The 26,531-nt window shown below is 40.8% G+C and overlaps 1 protein-coding gene across 1 annotated transcript in view; it reads left to right on the top strand.

The window, feature by feature from the left end:
- The window catches only part of DSCAM (DS cell adhesion molecule), a 446,344-nt gene that overhangs the window by 281,348 nt on the left and 138,465 nt on the right, over positions 1–26,531 (top strand). The window contains exons 9-11 of the mRNA XM_053936664.1: positions 4,759–5,037; positions 15,433–15,552; positions 19,574–19,747. Coding sequence (XP_053792639.1) covers positions 4,759–5,037; positions 15,433–15,552; positions 19,574–19,747 — 573 coding nt within the window. The remainder of the gene's footprint in view (positions 1–4,758; positions 5,038–15,432; positions 15,553–19,573; positions 19,748–26,531) is intronic.

The raw sequence follows: 26,531 nt of genomic DNA, 5'->3' as shown, positions 1-26,531 counted from the left end.
GCCCGTTGTGGGTAGAGAAAGAAATATCCCTTCCATGTACACAAGCACAAAGACTATTATATAATATATCTATATATAATAGATATAAACATATATAAATATATATATATATATATATACAACTTATATATAAAATAGCACCACTTCACCAAAAAATCAAATGCAAGCTCTGAAATATGGTCAGGCTAAAGCTACGTATAGAGAAGGAAAATATATAAACACACCTTGAAGTATTTTAAACAGATTTTAAATACATCTGTACTACTGTAAATTTTCTCTCTCAAAGTACTATATGCCCCTCTTATTTTTTAGTGCTGTTTGGCAATGGTACAGCTTTAGTGTGCAAAAAAACCTCCTCATGTTGGTTAATCAAGCTTGATATTTTCTTCTATCAAGGATATATCACTACTGCAGATATTGACAGAGACAGAAAATTTTATATTTAAGAAATTATTTGCCAAATATCATCACAAATTTTTAATATGTGATTTTTTTTGTGGTCATTTCCTTCTTTAAATGAGCAGATAGCTCAGAAAATATCATCTTCAATGAGATGATAGCTCATCAAAAACTTCCTTTATCAGTTTAAACTGGTGAATACCATAGCTGAAAAACATTCTTCAATACTTCAAAGTTTCTACAAGACTATTTACTTTCTTCTAAGTACTGATTTTTAAATTACACACTGGCTTTTAAAATAAGCTCCTCGTCAGGACTGAAAGCTGCTTCAAGTTGAATATACATTATATTTTATGAAGCAGAAATGTTGGCTTCCTCTGTATCTTGAAAACCTGAATAGAAGGATAATGTGCTGCCTAAAAATATTTCAGCCAATTTCTGAAATACTCTGCAGGCTGCTACTTATATTTTAGAGCTGGTAAATGCAGCCTTGCAAATCAGTATTTTCTGAAAAACATTTCAATGTCACCTAATGATCTTTCTCCTTGTTTTCTTCATCGGGGAGATGGAGAGTGAAGATGCATATTATAATCCTTGGGCAATATTTCGTCTGACTTTTGATATCATTTTGTCTGTGAAAGATTGCCTCAAATTTGTTACACACTCAGCAGAAAATACAGAAGTAATTTGCCACCCTGTTGTGAATTTTAGCATATTTTTCAGTAATGTTGTCTGAGACAAAAAGAAGGGTTTGTGCAGAAATGTGTTGGGCAGCACAGTAAGGAAATGACTTGGCATTTAGTGGGTATTTACACTCATCAAGGGGAAAATTTATGGCAAAACCTTTTGAAAGATACATTCAGGTAATTTCTCATTCCCATTCATATTATGAACTGTTTGTCAATAAATGCTAAGAGAATTTTTCTTCTGCTGATGTACAAAGAATCTGAGATATCTCATGTGATTGAGTTAGCTGGGCTAAGGCAATTCCAAGAGACTGCAGGTATTTTGCCTCACTTTGTGACAGCAAAAGTCCCCAATTGAACAGGCAGGTAGTGCTCAAAGTTCAAATAAACACAATAATTTATATCTAGTTTCTTTTTTTTTTTTCTGTGCCTGATCTATCATGTGTTTAGAATGCCAAAGGACACGTTTTAGCAATTAGAGAGTGGGCAGCCAGGAAAAAGTCTTACAGCCTGTGAGAAAAATGGATGGCAGTGGCACCCTTCCCAAACCCAGACGGTGAGACACTTGGGAAAAGCCAGTGAAGGCCTGAAAGGATGAATTGTGTTGTCCTGATGTCCCTGATGTCACCTCTCTGTGGCAGCTGAGCATGGTCATAGCTTCCCCTCATCAAATGGCACCGTGGCTGTGCTGGAAACTGTGGAGTTAATACCAAATTTGTGTTTGTCAACCTCTTGCACCGTGAGGTGAATCTGCACATTTGAACATGGCTTTGAACAAGGCCTTAGTCCTTTGGCGGGCCTGGAGTCATGGAATTATAAATCACAGAATGGCTTGGGCTAGAAGGGACCATAAAGATCATCCAGTGCCACCCCTGCCATGGCAGGGACACCTTCCACTGTCCCAGGCTGCTCCAAGCCCCAGTGTCCAACCTGGCCTTGGGCACTGCCAGGGATCCAGGGGCAGCCACAGCTGCTCTGGGCACCCTGTGCCAGGGTCTGCTCACCCTCACAGGGAAGGATTTCTTCTTTATATCTACTATCAAGTTTCTTCCTTATATCTACTCTACTCTACTTTATATCTACTTTCTATCCCACTCTCACTGGGAGCCATTCCCTGTGTCCTGTCCCTGCATCCCCTGGAAATTGTCTCTCTCCAGCTTTCCTGGGGCTCCTCCAGGCCCTGCAAGGCCACCCTGAGCTCAGCCCAAAGCTTCTCCTGTGCAGGTGAACAATGCCAGCTGTGCCAGCCTTTCCTCCCAGCAGAGCTGCTCCAGCCCTCTGCTCATCCTGGAGCCTCCTCTGGGCTCTCTGCAGCAGCTCCAGCTCCTCCCTGGGCTGGGCCAGGGCTGGGGCAGCTCTGCAGGTGGGCTCTCACCTGAGGGGACAGAGGGACAGAATCCCCTCCTGCTGGCCAAGCTTGATGAATTTTCTTACTCCTAATGGAAGACCCAACATATGGATCAAAAGAAGCGCCCGGAGCTGACTCAGTGGTCACCAACACTTGTCCCTGCATTCCAGAAATAGGACACTGGCAGAGGAGGAAAAATGCTGCTGGGGAAGTTCATGGGCGCACACTGCAACCACTTGAGAGATTTTTTTTTTCTGCTTCAACTCTGGGGAAAGCAGAACCTTAGAATTTCTGAAGGGAAAAAGGACAAAAGAAATACAATTAGACAAAGCCACCAATTCCATTTTCTTCTGGAGTTCAAACATATCGATCACTATAAATGTTCTGCTCTGGCTATCCTTCCATCTTTCCTGTTCAAATGTAGCACAGATTATGTGTAAGTAAGTGATCTCCCAGGCAATAGGAAAATGCACTTCTATCTGAGGTACACAACCTCTAGGAACCTTCTATTTTGATAAATTAGGATTTGAGTACTGCTTACAAAGTTGGTTGTGCAGCCCTTTCAGGAGTGATTGATAAAAACCCATCTGAGATAAATGCCCTGGTTGTTTGAATGCTCCCCTGAGAAGGGCAAAAGATTTTGAGTGCTTCATCTGGACAAGTATTTGCCTCTCAATTTACCAATTTTTTAGTAAACATTCCAACCACAACCCAAAGAAAACATGGCAGCCCCATTATTTTTTCTGTGTTTATGTAATCTGTCTGTTTCACTAGTTTTTATTAAAAATACCTGAAAACAAAATTATTTTAAGAACTAGAATTCTTTACTTTGGTAGAAAATATGGTAATTTCTTTCAGTTTTTTTGCTTCAGCCAGAGAATAATACAGTAAAAAAGAAAAGGAAATAAAAAAATATTTTTCAGGCCAAATATGCTTAACAGGAATTGAATCCCAACTTGAACACTCGAGCCTTGTACCATCCCTCTAATTAGAAATCAGTTTTACCTTAATTTGCTGTCCTACAAGTGTCGCTATTGGACACAAAATGAGTACACAGAAGCTTGGTAAGTTCAAAAGAGAAGAAGACCCAGGTTTATTCAAACATCTGGTATTTATAGAATTCCAAAGGTGACCGTGGATTGGAGGATGGAATTACCACCTCTCCAACCACACTGGTCCAAAGATCAATCAATCATTTCTCTCCACCCACAGAGAAATATGTGAACTATTCTATTTATACATGAAATTGTGTGGGAACTCTGACTCTCAAATATGTAAACATTATCAGAAGGCTAAAGAAGTTTTATGAGAACTTTAAAACATCCAAAAGAACTATAAAAGAAAACTTAACACTTTTAAAAATCAGGACAACATACAAGTACTGTACATGTATTCCCTTTCCTGCAATCTTAGTGAGAATTGTGACTTGAAACATTAAGAAATAAGTGAGAGAGGCACTTAAGGAAGCAAAGCTGGAGCCTCTTCAGGTCTATTCCATGACCTTTAAGCAAAGCCCTTGAACCAGACCTTGAAAGCTGCTGAGCTCTTCCTGGCAATGTCACTGCTGGCAGCCCTGGAGAGGCTCAAGCTGGCTGTGATTTCTGGAAGAGCTGCTTGATCCTTTTGGTAGGGGTCTGCCAGTGAGGTCAAGTGTCACTAGAAGCCAGGACATCCCCTGCTTGTCATCTCTGCTTATGCACTGGGTGGCCAAGAAATGAGAAGGTGTATTCAAAAATGTGATTTTTTTTCCTGCTAAACAATGCTTTGTGGCTGTCAGAGGTGTAGATTCTGCACATCTTGATGCCTTTTTGGGGCTACCTAATAACAGAGGACAGACAAAATTAGGGAATAAAAAGCAGTTCTATTTATTAAAGGGCCTTCAGGTACATTTAGGGCAGATGGAGCCTCTCCAGGGGCTACACCCAAAATGGATGATGGGTCACGGTTTTCACACTTTTAAAAGTTTGGGACATTTGAATACTGGGGGTTAATCTTCCAATTACAGCTTCAGGTAATGAAGTAATTTATGCCAAATTTGGTTCCTCCAACTCACTTTTGTTTAAATCTCTCAAGGTCTGAGACAGTGAGGTGTCCTTGATCCCCAGAACTAGAGAGGAATTGTGTCTGACCAAACTGGGAAAGCAGTAGCTAGGGCTGTATATGGAGTTTAGAGCTATACACTAAAGAATTGCAGGATTACAAATATATGAAAAAACATAAAAGCTAAAATCCTAAGCCACCAATCCCACGCTGCACATCTGCCCCATTATTTCCATAAACAAAGCCGTGGCTTTAACAGCTCCCTCTTTCCCTCTCTCCTTCCAGTCCCACCTTTCATCCAACCTTTCGAGTTCCCTCGCTTCTCCATCGGGCAGAGGGTCTTCATCCCCTGCGTGGTGGTCTCGGGGGACCTGCCCATCACCATCACCTGGCAGAAGGACGGCCGGCCCATCCCCGCCAGCCTGGGCGTCACCATCGACAACATCGACTTCACCAGCTCCCTGAGGATCTCCAACCTCTCCCTGATGCACAACGGGAACTACACCTGCATAGCCAGGAACGACGCAGCAGCCGTGGAGCACCAAAGCCAATTAATCGTCAGGGGTAAGGAGGTGTAATTACTTTGAAAGGCGCCCATTAAGCGGGAATCATCAGTATTTTGTGGTGACACCTGTTTGATGGGAAGTGTGAAAAAGAGGGGTGTGGGAATCAGTCAAATAGAAACTTCCACAGGCACGGAAAGGTTTGATTTGCAGCCTTGGGAGAAGCTTGGATTGATGTAAAAATATAATACACAGACATTAAGCAGAAAAAATCATAAACTTGTGTTTCTATAGTTGTAAATAAGAACATGCCTTAAGTAAGTGAGAAACTGTATTGATAAGATGGTGAAGGGTTTGTAATGTAGGGGTGTGGTTGTATAGAGTGAGCTAAGAGTTTAGAAGTTATAACAGAAGCATTTGTGTGCATGTGAGACAGAAGTCATTTGGACAAAAGTATCCAAAGTGCAGTAGAAGTGAGTAAAGGTGATAGGTTAGAAAAACAAAATAAACCATGTGGTAACTGTCTGTTGGGTTAGAAAGTTCTATATTGCCTTGTAACAAAGAACTTATGACTACTCTTGAGCTATGGCTGACTGCTTGCCCCTCTAAAATCTCACGGCCTCTGAGACTGATGTTTACCTGAGCAATAAATCGTTCTTAGCCTGAAAATAGTCCCATCCCTTCATTAAAAGTAGTGACAAGGATAGAGGGGAATATGGTAATCCCTCTCTCTGTGGCAGAGAGCACAGAGAGCAATGAGGCACAGAAAGTAATGTGGTCTCTTCCTATCTAAAGTCTTGAAACGAATGAAAAACCCTGGAGTGTATGGGATGGGTGGGGGAGCCTCAGGAGTGACTTCCTGGGAAATTCTGTCATTGGGATGAAGCCTTTAAAATGGTAGCAAAGTATTCTGTGCTAGTGTTTTAGTCTGATTATATCCATTTTTTATTTACACCACTCTCTCCTACAGCATTATGTCAGTAAAAAAGCAGAACATTGATGCTGACTTCATGGGGAAAGGACTCTCTGCTGTGACATTGTTCTTTTCCTGGTTTATTATGCAATTAGCAGGATTCATGCCCTCATGATGATTTCACAACATTTTGCCTTGAAATAGATGTGAATATACATTCAGTAAGCAAATATTTCATGTGGGAAAAAACCTTTCTAGTCACACCTTAGCCAAATTATCTAGAGATTATTCCTTGTGACGTATTTTCAAACTTACTGTGCACAAGTTCAACAAAAGTTGAAGTTCATATTGCTTCCTTTTCTTTCCAGGAGTTTTTCAAAGTGTTTCAAATTTTTATTTTAAAAAACTCAGTTAGACCCTTCCCTCTCCAACATCTCTTTCTTGCTACCAAGCCACTGGGCTTCTCAGAGAAAGAATAATCATTCAAGGAACCTCACTAATTTCCACCTGCTGCACATTGCTACATTTTATATTCCCTCCTATATGTTTGCCAAGATAAACCTTAAAATCTTAATGGAGCCTTTGCAAATTTTCCCAGGGTTTATTCCCACCCAAAATCTGAAGAACTCTTTTAAGTCAAATGTTCCCAGTGTCCTAATGCTATCCTTAAGGAATTATTCCCTAGTTTTCCAATATGCTTACTTTTTTAATGCTAGTATTCCCAAAAGTCAGTGGTAAACAGATTCATTACTTTTCTACTAGTTTTGATATAAATATTTCATTATTTTTTAAAATTTCACTGATTTTAATCTTGCTTAAGATTATTCAGTACAGGTGTCTATTATTTTCCTCATTTATTTAGTAATTCTTAAATGAAGTAGTCTAATTAACTACATGCATTTAATTATTCCTTTCTAAGATTTTCTGCTAATTTTAACCCTATTCCTCACTCTAATAATGATTTTCCTCACCTCCTCTTTTGCTGGAGAAGGGAAGGTTGAAAACCTCACATGTGTCTGCCCTGCTCAGAAATGCTGCACCTAAAACCAGCTGGGATTTCCCCTGTTTTTCAGCTGTAATTCAGCTCTGGAAGTGATGGGAATGAATCTGCAGCAACCCTGTGTGGGTTCCTACAGGCATTTCTTACTCCCAGGATGGATTTACCAGCTCAGAACAGGTTCTCTGCCACCACTGTCTGTCCTTGCCAGCACTGAGACCCACGAGTGTAGAGATTTCTGCTCTGTGCAGGGATTTCTGCTCTTTGTAGTGGTTTCTGCTCTGTGTAGGGATTTCTGCCCTGTCCCCCACTGATGGGGACAAGCCCTGCCATGCCCTCACTTCTCCTGGCTTTGCCTGCACTGCACTTTCCCTATCTCTTGCTGTCTGTGGGTAATTCCTCCCCTGACCTCTGTTCCTGGGACACATCTGCCTCTTGCTGCCTTTTCAGGCATTAATCAGTTTTCCCCTCTTGTCCAGCTTCCCCTCTTGTCCCAGAGTTTTGGGAAGCCTTTCTCACCTCTCCCTCACCCCAACACCTCCATTTTCACCTCCACTTCCCCCTTTTATGCTTTCTGCTCTAATTACACCTCCTGAGGAGGTGTAAAAAATGCACGGACATGACAGAGAGAAGCTTCCCACTCTCTTATACCCAAGGGCTTGGAGAGCAATTCTGGATTCTACAATTTTTAGGATGTTATGAAGGCTACATCATGTTCCCCCCCTTGCTTATCTTTCTGCCCATGTAATGCTTTGCAGAGCCTCCTTAAATCCTCTCCTCTCTCTCGCTGTCACTTTAAATGATAATGTTTTAATCAGTTTTGGATGTGCGTCTGAGATAACAGCTCTCACACAGAAGAAAAGGGGAAATATCATGTCTGACCTGAATTCTCTGCCAAAACCCTACCCTAACCTCTTTCCCTCGTACTGAACTGCTTCTGCTGCCTCATCCCACAGAGGTCAGAGCTCAAACAGCCACCAAAGAGTCACTGTGATCACTCCTCCTCTGCATCCAACCTGACCTGTACACATTTCAAGTCAGACTTGTTTTCCTGCTGCCTGTTTATTCTCCAGGCTTTCTGATCCCTCCTCATCTTTTTGTTCATAACTGAAGCATTATATTTTTCTAAATAATCTAAGTGGTTTACCTCCAAATACAGGGAGAAGTGGTGCTTTAACTCCTCTTGTCTCTAATCCCCATTGTTTGAGAGTTTCTCAGCAGTGTGCTTTAAATTTAAATGTTGGCTATCCTAAATGCTGGGAGATGTGTTCTGGGAAAATCTTATTTATGTGCACACTGTGCATTTTGATATGAGAGCAGACAGTGAATGGGAAAGGAAAATTAAGTGAAATATGACTGTCACCCACACAATCCCTTTTTTCCTTATTCAGACTGTCCTTGTATTCATTCCAAAAGTAGACATTAAAACAGTGCAGGCCATTGTGTTTCCAAACTAAATGGGAATCCACATCATTTTACAGCACATGGGTAGGAGTAGAAGTAGACTCTAAAGACAAGACATTCCTAAGGTGAATGAAGAAACACAGGCCAACTGCTTATTGCTTCATTTGGATGAACACACATTCATTTGATTTGTGAACACACAAATTTCTGCAGATTCCATACACAAACCTAAATTCATCATCTTTACATCTTCAGATATGTTTTCCTCAATAACTTCTGTCAGATCACATGGATCTGCTCTTTTTTAATCATCATATATTCCTGTTTTAAGTCTATTAAATAGATTTCTTATATTTGTCCTACAAATATTATTTTTCATATCTGAGCTGCACTGCCATTTTGCCAGGGGTGCTAAATGGCAAAAGGAAAACAAGAACTGGTTTCTTAAATTCTTGGCAAATCTTCACAGTTACAATTATTTGGTGCTTTATAAAAGCAACCAAGTGGTGATGAGAAGCCCTAAAAACACCCGGCCAGCAAGGCTGGCTTCTGTCTGTGTTAAATATCAGAGGAAGATGATGGCCAGCTTCCACAGCATCTCACAGGAGATGGAAGGCAGCAGCTGAGAGAAAGGGAGACAACAAAGCTTTGGAGCACCTGGGTGAGATCATCTCAGGGCAATCTCAGCTCTCTCTGAGCCCCTTGGTGACAACCTAGAATGAGACAGAGCCAAATTCTCTGGACTGTCAGAACTTGGGGCTGTCAGTGCTTCTCTCCACAAATTATTGGCTAATTTTAGACTAATTGGAAGAGGGGAAAACACCTCCAGTGGAGCTGAGCTCTGCAAACTTCATATTAAGAAGTGATTGATAAGAAACATTGGGTGTAATACTCGAGAATCTAAACAGGCAAAAGCTTCTGCCAACACAAGAATTCTTCCAACTGGCATCTCTCCTCAAGCACAAGATACAAATCCACAGAAAAGCAGGCTTGATTAGTCCCAATGTTTATGGAATATCTTTTGAAAGCTCAGTAGGAAGTGAGTAAGAACAGGACTTTCCTTCTCAAAATCGTAGGCGCTTTCAGATCCTGGTCTGCAGATCTTCTGGAAATGCATTACAAATTTGGCAGCTAGAAGGGCTTCTCAAAACCTCATTAATAATAATAATAATAATTTCTTGGCACACTCTTGGTTTGCTAGTCATGCCAATAAGAAAAAGGAAAGGATAGGATCCTGTCATGAGAGCCATAGATAGAAATGAGGAAAATATCTTCTCTGTCAACTACTTAAATCATCACAAGGAATTAATCAATACTTTACTCATTAAGGTTGTCGTCTAAGTGTGATTAAAAATCTATATACACTTTATCATGTGTTATTAATTTCTGTAGTTTCCTAAAATGAAGTACTTATGAAATAAAATGCAGTGAAAAGAATTCCAATGGGTAACCAAAAAGAAAAAAACGATAAATGTATTATGAGTTCAAAATTTTTCTGATGCTACCAGCAAAGGGAATTCAAAGATAGTAGTGGATAAATAAATCATGATGTTATATGTGCTGTTAGTGAACACATCATAAGTTAAAATTGAGATAAGGTCTTTAGATACCTAATAACCCCCCCATCATGCATTTAGTGCATTAAATGTATTTTCATTTTGCACTTGCCTGGTGTGTTGAATATAATTAGATAGTTGGGCACACAATGAGGAGTCCCTGAATTTTCCAGATGGTAAGAGAGAGTTTCCACCTTTTTTGTGATGTTTGGTGGTGGTGCTGGGGTGATGCAGCAAAAGCAGTTTGGGACAGGAAAGCAGGGAGGGAAGATTTAAGGTCAGAGCTGGTGTCTAAACTAATTTACCTTCTTTGCTGGTGTTTACACTGTGGCTTTGAAGATAACTTCTAAAAGATTCACTTATTTAATGTATTCATTAGACAAACCTGATCAACACAAACCACTGGGGCACGGTGTCATTTTGCAAAAGTACATCTTTTTTTCTTGAACTGCAGAGCAAATGGTTTCACTGAACCAGCTAAATTGACCCCTTAGGTCCAATGGCCAAATTTAATAACTGTTCATCTTTACTAAAGTACAGTGTTTAAGGATCTCATTCATTAATACATCAAGGGTTGCTTTGGCTGATTAAATTTCCTCCATCATTTTGACAGTGAGATCCAAATGTGAAGTACAAATATTCCATGTAAAAATGAAACACTGCATTCCAGGCTGATGCCATAGATAATTTTTTAACTCACTCCAGCAGCCCACCAGAGGAGCTCGTGTCAGGAGCCTCCAGAATTACTCTCCAGAGGGACTCACTGATCTCTGGGAGCCAGAAGTGCTTGCATGGATTTGAAATCCGGGAAGGAATGTGTGAGTTTGGCACTTGGCTCCTGGCAGGTCAGGAGGGATTCTTGCAGGTGCACAGAGCAGATTTAAACCAGGGGTGGATGTGGGACCACAGGGATCTCATGATGTTTAACCTCACCAAGTGCTGGTGCTGCACCTGGGTCGGGGCAATCCCCAGGATCCATCCAGGCTGGGAATGAAAAGATGGAGCAGCCCTGGGAGAAGGATTTGGGGGTGCTGAACCCTGTTCTGATTCACCCTTTGTTTTCCCTCAGTGAGAGCTTGAGACTGATAACCATAATATTGACTGAAAATACCTCTTTTTTTTTGTTATTTTAGCTCTCTTTAACCTTTTACCTCCTTTGAGTTCACCCATTAAAGAGTTGGCATCTGTCAACTTATGGCTCTTACCCTAAATAATTCAACAGCTCATTTCTCACCACAGACCTGTGGGCTGCACTGAATGAAGGCCTACCAGAAACTCACTCTTAAATAAATTTTAAATTCCCTCCTTCACAGGCTCAAGGAACTGTGCTGCTGAGACAAGGAGGGTGATAAAAGTAGAACTGTTCAGCCACATACATGAGTAATTTCAGAGAGTTTCTGAAATTGTTTACTTTTTTCTATTAACTCAAACATATGAGACAAATTAACTTGGTTAAATTCTTGCTAAGCATATTTTCTTTAAGGGCTAATGATCTCCTAAAAGATAATGAAAAAGTGAACGTAGGTTTATCATCTAAATCTAAGTATCAAAATCTAGCACAAGTTTTTAACAGCACTGTGCCCTGAACTAATGCAGCACTTAGCTCAGAACAAGTTATTAAATTGAAATAAAATTGAGAAGCAAACAAGCAAGAAGGAAAAAAAAATGTCAAGGTCTGCTCTGTTTGATTTTTCATCATTTATATAAGATGAAAAATCCTCTTGCTTTACCTAGACAGCAATACAGAAACCACTGACAGGTGATTGAATGAGTAATTTTATTTTGTTGTGGCATCTCTTCAGATTCCTATTGACAGTCTTAAGACTAAGTGGCAAGGGTTTGTGTCTCCAAAACCAGAGCAGCAGTTGGCATTTTTATAACCAGTCCTAAAGGATGGCCAGAGCTTTACCAAACATAGAAACTGTTTCTATTACTGGGTGTGGGCTGAGTTTTTTCAAGTAAGTTTTCTTTATGGATCCAAAGAAGGAAATTCTCTGATTTCTGATGATACACCTCATCTGGAGCTACAGAGCAAAATTTAATTTTGGCAGTTACCATTCTAGTATTTTTCTCTACTGAAAGTAATAATTAGAATTGAGAATATCAAGAATATCTGAGCAAAAACTTAGGTTTTATATATAACCAAAAATACAGTGATATCAATGTGATGAAAAGCCTTGTTCAGAGTTTGTCAGTGTTAAATACACAACATATCATGGATATCTCTATGAGGTCTTAAAAGATGTGGAAAAATGTGGCAGAATTTCCATAAAAAAGCCCAAAGAATATTTCCACTTGGCATCCATCCTTTTTTTTTCTATATGTGCCCAATGGGATCACACAAAAAAATATGTTTTAGCAGATAACTTTAATGCAAATAGTATTTTTAAGACTGAATGCATTTATTCTATACTAAGCAGTTTTGCTTAACTTTTTCCAGAACTTTCTGCATATGTCTGCTCATTTAATTAAACAATTTCCTGAAAATTTAGCATTTCTTGCCAGTGTCATCCATAGCAAATGAAGAATATAAGAAAAATGTTTTTCAAAGAGAAGGGAAATAAAACAAATTACATAAATTTTGTATTGGAAGACAGATATTAAAAGACATTTTGCTGTTCAAACTCTTCAGTGGTAGAGGAGGACAGTGATGATCAGTCACTCCATTGCATCTTTTGTAATAATTTACCTGTAAGAATGGTGGGTTCATGGTTTGCATTGGTTTTTTATCCCTCTTTATGGATAAGCCCCTTGTAATTGGTTTTTCAGAAGCTACAAACACAAATTTACTCACAGCTACCGAGGTGAAACAAGCTGATGCCACCATGCCAAGTCGTACAAAATCAAATCTATTTGTGCAACTAACTGTGCTTTTCACCTGCCTTGGAAAATACCTTATTGTGTGTTTGGGGATGAAACGAACACAGGACAGTGAGAAAGGAGCTACTGAAGCAAATGTTTTCTCTGAACACATAATTAGAACAGGATGGGTGATTGCCCAGATCTGTTGCTGCTGGGATTTCATGTTTGATGTTTGCCTATTGTGAATTAACATAACCTACAATAAATGTTTCTCAGCGTGGCAGCCATTTGGAAAGCCACAGTGTTTGCCAGCAGTAAATATATTTTCTAGTACAGAGGTATCTCTTGCCTCTACCACTGCTGGTTCCTTCTGTTTCTTGTAGCCGTGTTCCAAAGAGCATTTCTGTAGTTAGGCAATAAACAGCTTTGCATTTTGGCCATAGTGAGGAAAAGGTCCAGTTAGGGGGATGTCTTGGTTTGAAAGACAGGTGTCTGCTAAGGAAGGCAGGAGCCTCCCCTGAAATGGAAAATATAAACCCCCTCCCTCTGAATTATTACAATTTTGAAATTAAGGGGCTCTCAGGCAAAGATATGGGAATAGGAATAACAGTTCTTTATTAGGGAAGTAAATAAAAATGAAATAAAAAATGCAGTAATACAAAACAGCACTGCCAGAGTCAGAGCAGGCCCTGGCAGCCTGTGGGTCAGGGTGGTGGCAGCAGTGCCATTCCATGGGGGCTCAGCCCTCCTGCAGTGCCAGCTGTGCTTCTGCAGGAGCAGGATCCTGGACAAGGCTGGAGTTTTCCTCTGAAGCTCCAGGGCTGCTGGAGATGGGCCTGGGCTTCCTCTGGGAATGCAGTGGGACAGAAAGCTGCTCCTCTGGGAATGCAGTGGGGAAGAAAGCTGCTCCTCTGGGAATGCAGTGGGGCAGAAAGCTGCTCCTCTGGGAATGCAGTGGGCAGAAAGCTGCTCCTCTGGGAATGCAGTGGGCAAAGGCTGCTGTGGTGTTCCCCAGGTCAGATTGTATCCAGGTAGGAATGCTTGGCTCCTCCCCTGGGCAGAGCATCTCCCCATGGGATGATGGAATTTTCTCAGCCATGCAGGGACACTCACTGGCCATGAACAGAAGATAATTAATAATTAATGGGCCATGGACAGAAGAGATCTCCTGGAGGGAGGATTGGCTGTGGGAGAGATCAAGAAAAAACTGCCCAATGAACAGCATAGAACTGCCCCAGCTCTGACAGATGGTGACAGAACACACACACCCAGCCTAAAACAGGGGATTATTTGCCCTCCAGAGGACTGTTCTTTTTTAAAAAGCAGCTCTGTCTATGACTGTGGATTAAGAAAGCTGGAGGGGAGTCGGGATTGTGAAGGCACAGGGAGGAAGGCTCAAGCTGGTGTGAGGAGGGGTCTCTGAACCTGCACAGAGAACTTCCACAGACCTTCAACTCTGAGCTGTCCCACCCTCACCAACACTGCCAGCTCCTGTTTCTCCTTAAGGAAAACTTGGGGCACTGCCACAATGAGAGTTAATATTTGCATGAATTATGAGAGTGCTTATACTGAAAAAAACTTGAGGCACATATATTAGAGCATTGGTGCTTCTGCTGTGTTTCTGCTGCACAGATTTTCTCAATGGATAATTAGTCCCACATTCATGGGCATTAATAACTATTTCAGGCCCCAGGGAAAATATTTACAGTGCTGAGGTCCCCCTCTGTGCTCCCTTGCATTTTCTTGTGCTAAAACTTTTACCAGACTTTCTTTCTTAATTTCTGGCACTTCTGGAGAGACAGCTCAGGGGTGGAACAGAACAAGGACGGATGGTTGGATCCTTTGTTTTGTCTTCCTCAACTTTCAGACAAATTCAGCACTGCCTGGACCTGGAGAGTCTTCACAACTTTCAGCCTCTTTTTCATGATTTTGTCAAATGAGACTTGGACATTTAGAATCAGGCTTTCCTGTCAAAATTTTGGACCTAACATTGTCACAAGCTGTTTTCTTCACTGTGTACCCGTATTTGGATCATGCAGAGTTTTTCCTTGAGATAAGCAGCTCTTATTTTATTTATGTATAAATAGGTACATGTGGAAGACTCACTGCAGTGGTTTTATGCTACTTTGGGATAAGTTTAATAATATGTGCACATTGATGCACTGAAATAAGATTTCTTATCAACTTAATGCAAGCAAACTGTGTTGAATCTCTCTCTGGCTGGTTGAAAGGCAAAGTCCCATCAGAAGTTATGGTTAAGGGATGCTCATTTAAATACAATGTGATTTGATTGCTAATAAAAGCATTATTTGCAAACATTATTTATATTAAATAATCTAATTATTCTTTTTTTAAAGCTTGCTAGTTCACTGTTATAAAAAAGCAAACAGAAAAATTCTACTGTTCTTAGACATCTGACAAACCTACCTTTGGTAGAAAGTATTTATTTTCTGTCCACAATAATATGATTTATCTATTACTCCATTTTTAACCTCTCCCGTGTAAAGGTCTAATAAACTTATTTTGGTATAAACTTATATTTGGTAAAGACCGGTGTTTTTGTCATGCCTAGCAAGAAATACATTGAGGATGTGCACAGGAAGTGAATTATCTGGAAAAATCAACCTTAGTGTGTTACTGGATCACAAAAACCTGGTTTTAATTTTTGCTTTTCACTATGAAATGTTATAATTCTGCATGTGACTGCTCTGCCATTTTGAGATACCAAAAAATTGCCAATAAATTGCTGGAAATCTGATGGCTCCCTTTGCTCCCTTCCCACAGTGCCCCCCAGGTTTGTGGTCCAGCCCAGCGACCAGGACGGGATCTATGGGAAAGCCGTCATTCTCAACTGCTCTGCCGAGGGTTATCCCGTTCCTACCATTGTCTGGAAGTACTCCAAAGGTAGGATTCCTCTGGGGACCACTGGGGACAGGCTAATTCTGCCTTAATAACGTTCTACTCACCTGTAAATTGCTATTTTAATCTCCAAGTTGCCAGGGAGCAGCAGGGTCCAATGAGGGACATACCAGTCGTGTTTTATTCCTCATAAATCATCTCCCCCAGTAATGGATTCTTTGATTCTTTTTTGCCAAGGTCAGGATTAAATGTGTGAGATGGTATTTCTTGTTGGGACTCAGGTGTTTATTAGTTCTTATCTCTGTTATAGTCTCAAAAATCCTGAGTTCTGAAGCACTTCACTCCAACAAACTAAAAATGGAGCCCCATCTCTCTCTCTAGAAGGCCTTTCAAGGATAAACTGTCCAATTAAGAAATGACACCTAAGTTATTTTCACTTTTAACCCAATAACCAACCACCCGTGCCCTCAATGGGGACTTTTTTATCCAATTCCACAAAACCACCCAAACCCAGGGAGAAGGAGGTGAAGAAGAAGGATCAGCCTCTGCCCTAAAACCTCCACCCTAAAACCTCCATCTTGCTTTGTATCTATTCCTGTATTCTAAGCCCTTAAACTCTGAGTTTCCCACCCTGTGATATCACACACTTCTATTCTAACTCCACCCCCACAATCCCAGCTCTGTCATTCCATTTTGGAATCTTCTCCACGGCCTCAGGTCAGTGCAGTGTTCTCCTAGGGGTCAGTGCCTGGCAGCACAGAAAGCCTAAAATTCTCAGCAGCCAGGGTTCCAACACCCCAGCACAAAGTGCTGGTCACTGTCCCAGACAAGGCTGAGCTGGATGGACTTTTGCTCTGCCCTGGAGATGTCCTGGCTGTGCCTGTGAGCCCGTGTCAGCTCAGCAGGCAAGGGATGAAAGGAATGGCTGGAAGAGAACAGACACGGCTTTAATTAAAACAACCAACAAGGTTCACTGGCAGCATTTGGCTGCTTTTTTTCCCCCCACTTCAAAATTTGTGCTAACATGGCCAATCACATCTTTTCAGCAAAGAAGGAAGGTCAGGTAGCATTAACATAAGCAGTAATTCAGTATGAGCTTTACATAATGCTTTAACATTTTCTCCTCGTGTAACAGAACATTAAAGGTGGCCCCACTTGACCCTCAGTAACCATAGGAAATTGACTGCTTTTTAGTTAAAATGGGCTGCCTGATAGATTATGTCTTCTGGCCAGCTGTCTTCCCGTAGGTTTTAGCAAAAAAAAACATTTTCTGCAAACTCTGTACCCAATCTAAATGAGTTAACTCCTTAAAAAACAAAATTAGGTGCTGTTGAGAAGAGATCTTTATGTAATGCTTTATGTAATTTTTGGTTTTCTTAGGATCTAGGTCCAAATTGTATTTGAAGAAAAAAAGAGTATGAGAAAAGTTCATGTTAAAGACTATTGGTACTCTTATTGATAATTTATGGTTTGTTGCAAGGGTGCAGAATTCCAAATTCCAATAATCTCAGTGGTATGTGGGATTTAAATTCTGAATATAGGACACAAAGAGCTAATTCTGGTTTCTTCTGTTTGTGTGCTGAAGGAGCACAAGCCAAGCATCTACAGTTGTAATTAACTGTAAGGAGATAAATAACCCATCTTGGAATGGTGGAATCATAGAATAGTTGGATAAATCCCCTTTCAGACTCATCCACACAGATGTACGGGATAAGATTCTCTCCTGCTCAGGAAGGACTTTGGCTGCAATAGCACTAAAAAGATGTGCACAGATTAAGAAATCTGCAAACTGCTGCACAAATTTTTCCAGTAGCTTTCCTCAGGAGTATCAGCCCTTTCCTTTCTGTGAACACTAAATTGTTCTCACAATTTTTCATGTGAAGGAACACAGGAAGTGAGTGGGCAATCAATGGCAGGCATCTACAGTTAGTAAAGCATAAATGTGCATTCCAGCTAAATGACAGGAAAAATGTCTTGCTCAAGGAAAAAAAATGACAAAAGAAAAAGTGGGACATGCATAGGACTACAATAGGGGAAAAATCATCAATGGCAACTGAATTTTGTAAGAAAACATAATAATTTTAACATTTTTAAGTTCATAGTATTGATCACCAGGCCTTCAGTGTAGACATAAGTTCCCAGAGCAAACTCTTCTAGGACTAGAAGTGGTTTTCATATGCACGTCTGGGTTTTTTTTGGGGGGTTTTTTTTTTGTTGTTTTTTTTTTTTTTTTATATTCTAGATGTTGTATTCATTGTAGCTCACCATGTTACACTAAATAGTTCCACATAATATTTATTCACTGTATTTCCTTCTGCGTTGGCTCAGCCAACTGTTTATACTGATTAATGCTGACAGATATTAAATTTGTGTACAGAAGGTGGTGTAAGAGAATTCCATTGAAGAAGAACACCTTTTGACTTTCCTGAAAAATCCCATGTCCTGCTGCCAAAGTAGGTTGTAAACCCCTATTTCACAAGAAATGTGTCTTAATATACATTTAGGGAGTCTTTATTGTTGAAGGAACCTGAACTTGTGGTGACAGTACAGAAGGATCCTGTTTCCTGCTCCCTAAATAACTCAGTATCTTATTTCCAAGGAAAAGTATATTTTTTCTTAAAACTTAATACAAAAATCTTTAGCTTCCTGTTTTTATGGACCTTCCATTTTTACAGTGCTGCCAAAAATGTCTGATCAGTGATCTGAGCTTTTGGGGTTTTTATTTTTTTGTGGATTTTTGGAGGTTTTTTTAATAGTCTCAAAAAATCCTGTCTACAAACATGGCAGAACAGAGATTTTTTGTGTCACCAGTCCATCAGCTGTAGCAGGAAACAAGAGGAACAGTCACTGATGTGGTTTTCCATGTTATCCAGGGTTTCATAAACAAGGGCCTAGAGGTCCCCTGAGTGTGCCATGTTGACTACAGCAGACATCCCTCTCAGTCATAAGAAATTCATTTGCTGCTTGCATTAGGGATGCATACTGCCATGACCGTTCAGCTGTAATCGTCAATAATTCATCAGCCTCTAAATGTACAACAAATGTGCCTTTTCACCCATGAAAGGGCCGAAAACCTTCATTTCCTCTCTCCCCCTTCCTGGTTCTTCTGCTCTGTTCTCCTTTTGCCCCTTTAAAATGGGCAAATTGTTGCTGCTGTTGCATTCCTTCTTTTCATGCAATGAATTCAGTTCGGATAACTGTCTTGGTTTGAAAAGAAAGGTGTCTGCTAAAGAAGGCAGGAGTCTTCCCTGAAATGGAGAATATAAACCCCCTCCCTTTGAATTATTATAATTTTGAAATTAAGGGGCTCTCAGGCAAAGATGTGGGAGTAGGAATAACAGTTCTTTACTAGGAAAATTAAAAATAAATACAAATGTAATAGTACAAAAAGAAAAACTACTGCCAGAGTCAGAGCAGGCCCTGGCAGCCTGTGGGTCAGGGTGGTGGCAGCAGTCCCATTCCATGGTGGCTCAGCCCTCCTGCAGTGCCAGCTGTGCTTCTGCTGGAGCAGGATCCTGGACAAGGCTGGAGTTTTCCTCTGGAGCTCCAGGGCTGCTGGAGATGGGCCTGGGCTTCCTCTGGGAATGCAGTGGGGAAGAAAGCTGCTCCTCTGGGAATGCAGGGGGCAAAGGCTGCTGTGGTGTTCCCCAGGTCAGATTGTATCCAGGTAGGAATATTTGGCTCCTCCCCCTGGGCACAGCATCTCCCCATGGGATGATGGAATTTTCTCAGCCATGCAGGGACACTCAGTGGCCATGAACAGAAGATAATTAATAATTAATGGCCCATGAACAGAAGAGATCTCCTGGAGGGAGGATTGGCTGTGGGAGAGATCAAGAAAAAACTGCCCAGTGAACAGCAGAGAACTGCCCCACCTCTGACAGATGGTGATAGAACACACACCCCCAGCCTAAGACAATAACAAACCACCCTGTTCATTCTGATGATGTCAAAAGCCGTTTTCACTGCACTGAGCCTCTAAGAACAGGAAGCTGTATCTTGTCCCTTGTTAAAAATAAAGACATGAGATGCTTTTTAACCATTCTCCACGGGTTTCTTGCTGCAGGTGCCGGGGTTCCCCAGTTCCAGCCGATCGCGCTGAACGGTCGGATCCAGCTGCTCACAAACGGCTCCTTGCTGATCAAACATGTGCTGGAAGAAGACAGTGGATACTACCTCTGCAAGGTCAGCAATGATGTGGGAGCAGACGTCAGCAAGTCCATGTACCTCACTGTTAAAAGTAAGAACTGAAACGCTTCTCTGTGATCCAGATATTGCCATTGAGTGAAAATAGGCTTTACTGCGTCCTTAGTTTGGAGGGAAGGGAAGGGAAGGGAAGGGGGTTGGGATGGAAGAGGTCGGGTTTGCTGGTTTTTGACTTAATTTTGGCTTTCAGCTGCGTGTGGTAGGACCTGGAAGTTAGGACGGTTAATAAAAACCTTTGTTTGGTAGAGGAAGAAAAGTAAATTTGTACCAGGTCTGAAAGCTGTCCCTGAGTCATGAAGGGAAAATAAGAAAGTTGTTCAGGGGTACCAAAAAAAAAAAAAAACCAAGGGAGAAATACTCACAGAAATTGTCATAAATCTCAGAAGCTGAAGGAAATGTGGATTAAAAAGATACTTTATCAATTCTCAATGTATCATAGATGGAAACTATAGGTACAATTACTATAGGTAGATATCACAAGATATTACAACATACTCTCAGATTTTACAGATACAACCACAGTAGTTATTTTGACTTAGCCAGGTAATTTTTGGAAAATCCATCTAATTGCACAAGCTCAACCTACCTGTACTTGCCAGGCACAAGAGACAAAAGCAGTCAAATTTTCAAGTGCATGTCAGCTATAATTCCTAGAAACATCAACACAGTTTAGAAAATAGAGGAAATATAATGGGGAAAAAAAGTGTAGAGATAATATAATTTCTCTCACTAGAGAAAAAAAGGGACTTAACACATCAGTGTGCCAAATATTCCTGGATGACCTGTCAGACCAGTATTGAAGGAGGTTACCACACCATGTACTTTCATGTTTGTAGGGTTTTTGAAGATTTACAGAATGCTTTGAAGTTCTGGGATGCCAATTACCTTGAAAAAGTTCTGCCCTTGAAAGTAAAAGGATTTTTTTTTTTTGTCCAGAAAGGAGGAAAATAGAATTTATTCTCTATTGGAGATAGAGAACTTTAGACCATTACTGTTTAGGTTGAGGGGTGTTGTTTGTTGTTGAGAATTAATAACTAAGTTATTTTAAGAGTGTCAAACATTTGCAAGTCCCAATATCTCAGATGTCCCCTCCACTATAATATACCATAGTGACTTCATCTTCTAAAAAACAACATGATGACCCCTCCAGCAAATATATGAATTGGACATTTTTTCTGCAGGCTGGTTGAAGTTCCAGCTTCTGTGGTTTGCAGAACTGGCTATTTTTGGGCCAATCTTCACTTGCAGGAGCGAGGCACTGCTGTAATATTCTACCAAGAGCCAGCTTCCCTCTGCTTGGCAGCCGTGCACGCTGCTTGTCTGATCACTGCATGCAGTTTCATGTGTGATAAAAGAGCATCCCTTATCAAATAAGAGCAGGAGCTTCCCTGGGGAGCCAGCTGCTGTTTGAATCTAATGAAAACCCCTCTGGCTCTGAGATAGCAGGGAGCAGCCTGTGCCCCTCACACACCCACACTGACACCAGTCCACTCCAGAGCACTGGGAGAGTGCTGGGGTGTGCGTGGAAGGGGCAGAGCTTCAGCTTCCTTCAAACACTCCTTAAGGACAAGATGCTCTGGTGAAATGAGCTGCATTATGGCTGGATCCCGTGTTCTGGTGGTATGGTTGTGGCTCATAATGTTTGTACCTAGTCAGGTGGACTGACTCCAAAGTGAGGGCTTGGATTTGCCTTTCATCTCTCTCGTCATTCACTGTTTCCTTTTTCTGTGTGGTTATTCAGGATCCTGTTCCTGGACCTTGGTCCTCAAATTTAGTCCTCCTCTAGATAAAAAACCTTGGTCTTCCTTCATGAAACTCATGGTTTTCTTGATTAGTTGATCCTTCTCCACAAGGTCACCCTAAATGCCTTCTTTAGGCAGATGTAGAGGGTGAGACCTGGCCCATGCAGTTGTTTCTGGGTGACAGAGTTGGTAAGTAAGAAACAGCTCCCAAAACATAAACAAGGATTAGCACTGGTGAATATTTTTGTGGTTTCCTTGTGACAAATTGCCTTCCCACCTTCCTTCAGTCTATTTATGGGTTATCCAAGAGCAGTAGCTCAAAACTGATAGAAAAAGCAAAGTGGCTTAGATGGATTTGGTCACTGATCATGAAATTAGACTGGCCCTCAGAAAGAAAAACATGGCAGCAGTCCCTTTACACCTAATTCCTTCACTTCTAGTTCCTTGTGCCACAAATGCCACATGCATGCAGGTGCTAACCACTGATGGCATCACTGAACTTGGAAATAAACCCACTCGTGCACAGGAGATTCTTCTCCTCCATGTCTGATAGAAGTTTTTACCTACTCTGTTAGTAACTCTGCTGGATAAAGTTTTACCTTTCATAGATCTTATTGAAAAAATCTCTTAAATGAGCTGATGCTTTACTCCTCCAGAATTTCCACTGTCACCTGTATCGAAACAAAAAAGATATTGACCTTTGTTGTCAAAAGAGAGTAGGAGTTTTTTTGTTTCAGTAGTTCAGGATGAAAATTGATTTAATCTATTTCCATTACTTACTACCTCTAAAATGGATGGATTTTTTTTCTTAGTAAAAACCCATGTCAAGCTATATACCAGCTTGGCTTGCTTAACAAGACCCTTAGTGTTAAGGGGGAAATTGTAATAATTCCAAATATACATTTATTTAGTGCCTCAGTGTTTGTTGAGTGACAGCCTGGTGTCAGAGGAGCTGATCCAAATTCTTAACTTTGTAAGGAGCTGATCCAAATTCTCATGCAAATGGGAGATTGCATGAGAAGGGAGTGCAAAAAAAAAAAAAAAAAGAGGAAAAGAAAAGAAAAAAAGAGAAGAAAAAGAGAAGAAAAAAAGAAAAGAAAGAGAGTAAAAGAGAGGTTTCAAGAATACCATCAGAAATGTGAAAAGAGCAAGCTGCCAGCATCAATGCTGAATCAGGAACCACAGGGCAGAAAATTTTCATTTATCAGCTATTATCCTGCTCACTTTCTTTTCAAGGAATGGACATAAAAATCATGACCAGTGAATTTTTCTCTTCTTGTGATTCAAGGATTAGTAGTTCCCAAATTCCATATTCACTAAGACACACAATAATAAAAAGTTACGAGAGATCTGGAACAAGGAATCTAGTGCTGTCTTGAGAAATGACTTCTGGTGCTTGGGATGAGAAGACTTCTGAAGAATTTCTATAAAGGATAATGAGCCTTTAACATGAAGGGAAGAACTAAAATTATTTAAAGGTTGCCTGGGAGTCACAGGGGAAGAGATGACTGCTTAAAACAGACTGCCTGCCTTCATCTGAATAAATGTCACACTTCCTAATTCCACTTTAGGGGCTGTATATAACGTGATAGAATGGTGTCCTGAAAAAATTACCTCCTGAAAAGCAAGCTTGCATTAAGGCATGCATTTTCCTGTGTAAATAATCTGTTGGAGGCAACCATGTTAGCCCTGCCCCTTCTTAAATCTATCACTTCTTTTTGTGACAGTGTGGAGCCTCACAAGTTTTAATCTGATCATCAAAACATATCCAGCAAATCCTGTCTGCCAAGAAAAGAGAATTGCTTCATTCACTTTCCCCTCAAATATGCTTCTTAGCTATTGGCATTATGTGTGTTTAATACATAAACCTAAAGCTGTCAGTCAGATCCACAGCTCCTTCCAGCAGGAACATGCTAATCCCAGCTAATTCTTTCAATGCCAAGTTTTCCTAGGAAAAAAAAAAAAAAACTTTAAAAATTGTTGCCTATGACAAGAGCTGATGGAATAACAGGAGAAGAGGCTGATGGTGAAAGGCAGCCTGGTAAAACTGGTAAAACATGGAGGCTGTTCCTGCACCACGTCTGTTCTGCTGCCCCTTCCTCTCTTACACTGCTGCTTGCCCATGTTGACCGTGACCTCCTCCAGGCCAGATTTGTTCTCACCATATTCAGACAACTCATGGAGCAAAGAGACCTCAATCACACCTGCTACTGCAAAAGAAATAAAATATAACATTGGTTACCAACACAAATAAACCCAGAAGATGCTTGTGGATGGAGACTGAGTGGTGTGGAGCTCTTTTCTCCTCTTCAGGCTAACAGTTGTTCCACCATATGGCTGAAGCACTGCAGCATTTGTTTATTGAGATGGATGGAAAGCTCTGCCTGTGAAGCTTTATCCAGGCAGGATAAAGGGACAATTTCCATGTGACCAGACCTTGCTCTGCTGCGACACCAGCAGCAAAGCCAGCAAGCTGTGATGGAGAACTCACTGTGCTCTGCTCACCAGGGTGCCTCTAAATGCTCATTTTAGTCTTTGGGAAAATAATTCCTTGCTGAGAGCACGGGAATGTTGAGATCAGCTCGGCTGCTACTTTTGTTTGTGTATAAAAGCCAATTTCTCATTAAAATGCATGTATCCCACAAGGTGTCAGTAAGGGTGGCATTGTGTGTTCTACATGTGCAAAGATAGATTATCCATGATATGTGGTAAAGAAAGCTTAAAATCACTGTCTCTAATACCTCAAAAAGACACTTATAAGAAGGACAGCAATAATATTATGTCAAATTCACCCGAGCCCAGTTTTTTTGGTATTTCTTAATCTTTCTTTGCTCCATTTTTCTCATAGTGCCATGGTCTGTAAATACTATTTTCTGTGGAAAAAAAGAAAACAAGACAAAAGCTCCCTTCTCTTTTTGTGTGCCCTGATTTACTGCTTTCTTTTTCTGACATTCTGCCATATTTTTTTTTTTAAAAAAAAAGCTTTTTCATTTATTTGATTCTTCATCCTTATTTTGCAGTTATCTCAAGTACGGTACACTTTTATGAAATGGACAAAGTTAGCCAAAATTGGTTAAAATCTCTAGCTAGATGGCTTGCATGTGTCCTGAGAATGAAAGAGTGGGGCAAAGGCAAAGAAAACAAAAAATAATTTCCTTGAATTGCAGCTCCTCTCATGCCCCAATCAGAGCATGAGCTGATGAGCTGCCCTTGCCCACTTTTGCCCTTGCCCTCATGACAGGCAGCTCTCTCCTTCTTTTACCACCAATTTCTTGGTAATCAAAGGTAATTAAACATGAGGTTGTGAATAAACTGCCCAACTCCATGTCAGCGGTGATGAACTTAATGCCCTTTATGTTTTAATTTTTTGTCCCTGCCCATAGCAGGGGGGTTGTAACTCAATGATCTTTAGGGTCCATTCCAACCCAAAGTGTTCCATGGTCCTATAACTCTAATTGTTTATTTTCACAAATCTAATTGTTCATTTTCACAACTCGGATTGTTTATTTTCATGAAATGCACAGTCTAAAAGACGCCATGAGTGAATCCTGGAACCACAAGAGCTCTCCCCGGATGCAAGCGCTCCCTCTTGTTAACAAAACAGCCCTGTTCTTTCCCTAACGAGGTCCTCCCACAACGAGAAAGGAACAGGGGTCTAAATGCTGTTCTCTGCCTCTTCAAACTGCTGGCACAGCTTTGATTTAGGGACTTGCACTTTAATCACCCATCATGTGTCATTACCCCGACAGGCGGCAGCAGCCGCCAGACGCGAGCGCCGATAAATTGCGCCGAGAATCGCTGGAGCGATCCTTTGTTGATTTTCCTTTACAGCTATTCCATGGCAGATCAGCTGTCATAACAACACAGCGCCTCTGGCAACAGAGGGAAATTAAACATGAAGCATGTTCAAGGTAGCTGGTAGAAGGCTGGAATATCCCTTTTCTTCCGTGCCTTCAGATGCTCCCTGCTCCTCGCGGTAACGCCAAGCCCGTGGCAATTCTCCTGTAAGATAATTGCCAGATGTGCTGCAGCACAAATACTCAAGTGGGTTTGTATGCAAATCTTTGCAATGCTCTCATTTAAGGAGGAGAGGAGAGGTAAGAACCCCTCTCTCTCTCTCTCTCTATCTCTCTTTCTTTTTCTTTTCTTTTGTTAATAAATATTTTTTTGAACAATATAGCAGCCCTTTTTCTGGTCTTCAAGGCTGGTTGCACAGCAATGTTTCCAGCAGAAAGGTGAAGCAGATTTTTCCCCCACAAAGCACACACAGGCTCTGCTGTATCAACAGTGCCATATTTATTGCCTTTTTTTTTTTTTTTTTTTTTTTTTCCAAAATAGCTGTCTCTCTCAGATTTTTGATGCCCAAATGGCAACATTCAAAAGGGAGCATGGGTGAGGTTTATTTTCAGAAGTTTTCTTTCTGGGGAAATTTTCATACTGGATGCAGACTATTGAGGCTTTCCTGAAAAATAATCAGTTTAAGAAAATTGTAACAATTTAGTCTTTCAAATGCCTTCGCATCTTCGTGGTTTTTTGAAAGCCTCATAAGGGATGGGATTCAGCAGTTGCTGTTTTATTTTCTCCCTTTCTTGAAGAGATTAGTACTATAAAAATCACAGATATTTTAGCATGCTCTCCTTCCTCAACATTAATATTTCTTGTGTCCTGTCAAATTATCACTTACTCACTTTATTTCTATCACTTTATTATTATGTGGCTCTCAGATTGCAATGAACTCTGTGTCCAGGTTTGGCCAGCTGTGGTCAGAAAACTCCGTGCCACAGAGATCATTTCAGATCAAGGGCTGCAGCTCCTCTGTCTCTGAACACTGCTGAAACAAGTCTTGAAAATAATATCTGATCTATTCCTTCAGCTGAGGTGGTGGTGTGGCAGGGACTGATACCAGCTAGACAGATAATCCATTCAAAATAACCATCACTGAGAAAGTACAAATGTCAGTATATTGTATTTGGCACGATTCTTCTACTGTGCTCGAATGCAATAAGCGATAATCCCAAAATGTTCTAAGCTGGGAGGAAATATTCTGGGAATTATTCTTACTGGTGGTTTAGAATC

The sequence above is a fragment of the Vidua chalybeata genome, chromosome 2 (genome assembly GCF_026979565.1).
Source record: "Vidua chalybeata isolate OUT-0048 chromosome 2, bVidCha1 merged haplotype, whole genome shotgun sequence".
Classification (NCBI taxonomy): domain Eukaryota; kingdom Metazoa; phylum Chordata; class Aves; order Passeriformes; family Viduidae; genus Vidua; species Vidua chalybeata.
Note: the sequence above shows the minus strand (reverse complement) of the source record. Positions and strands in the feature narration are given on the sequence as shown.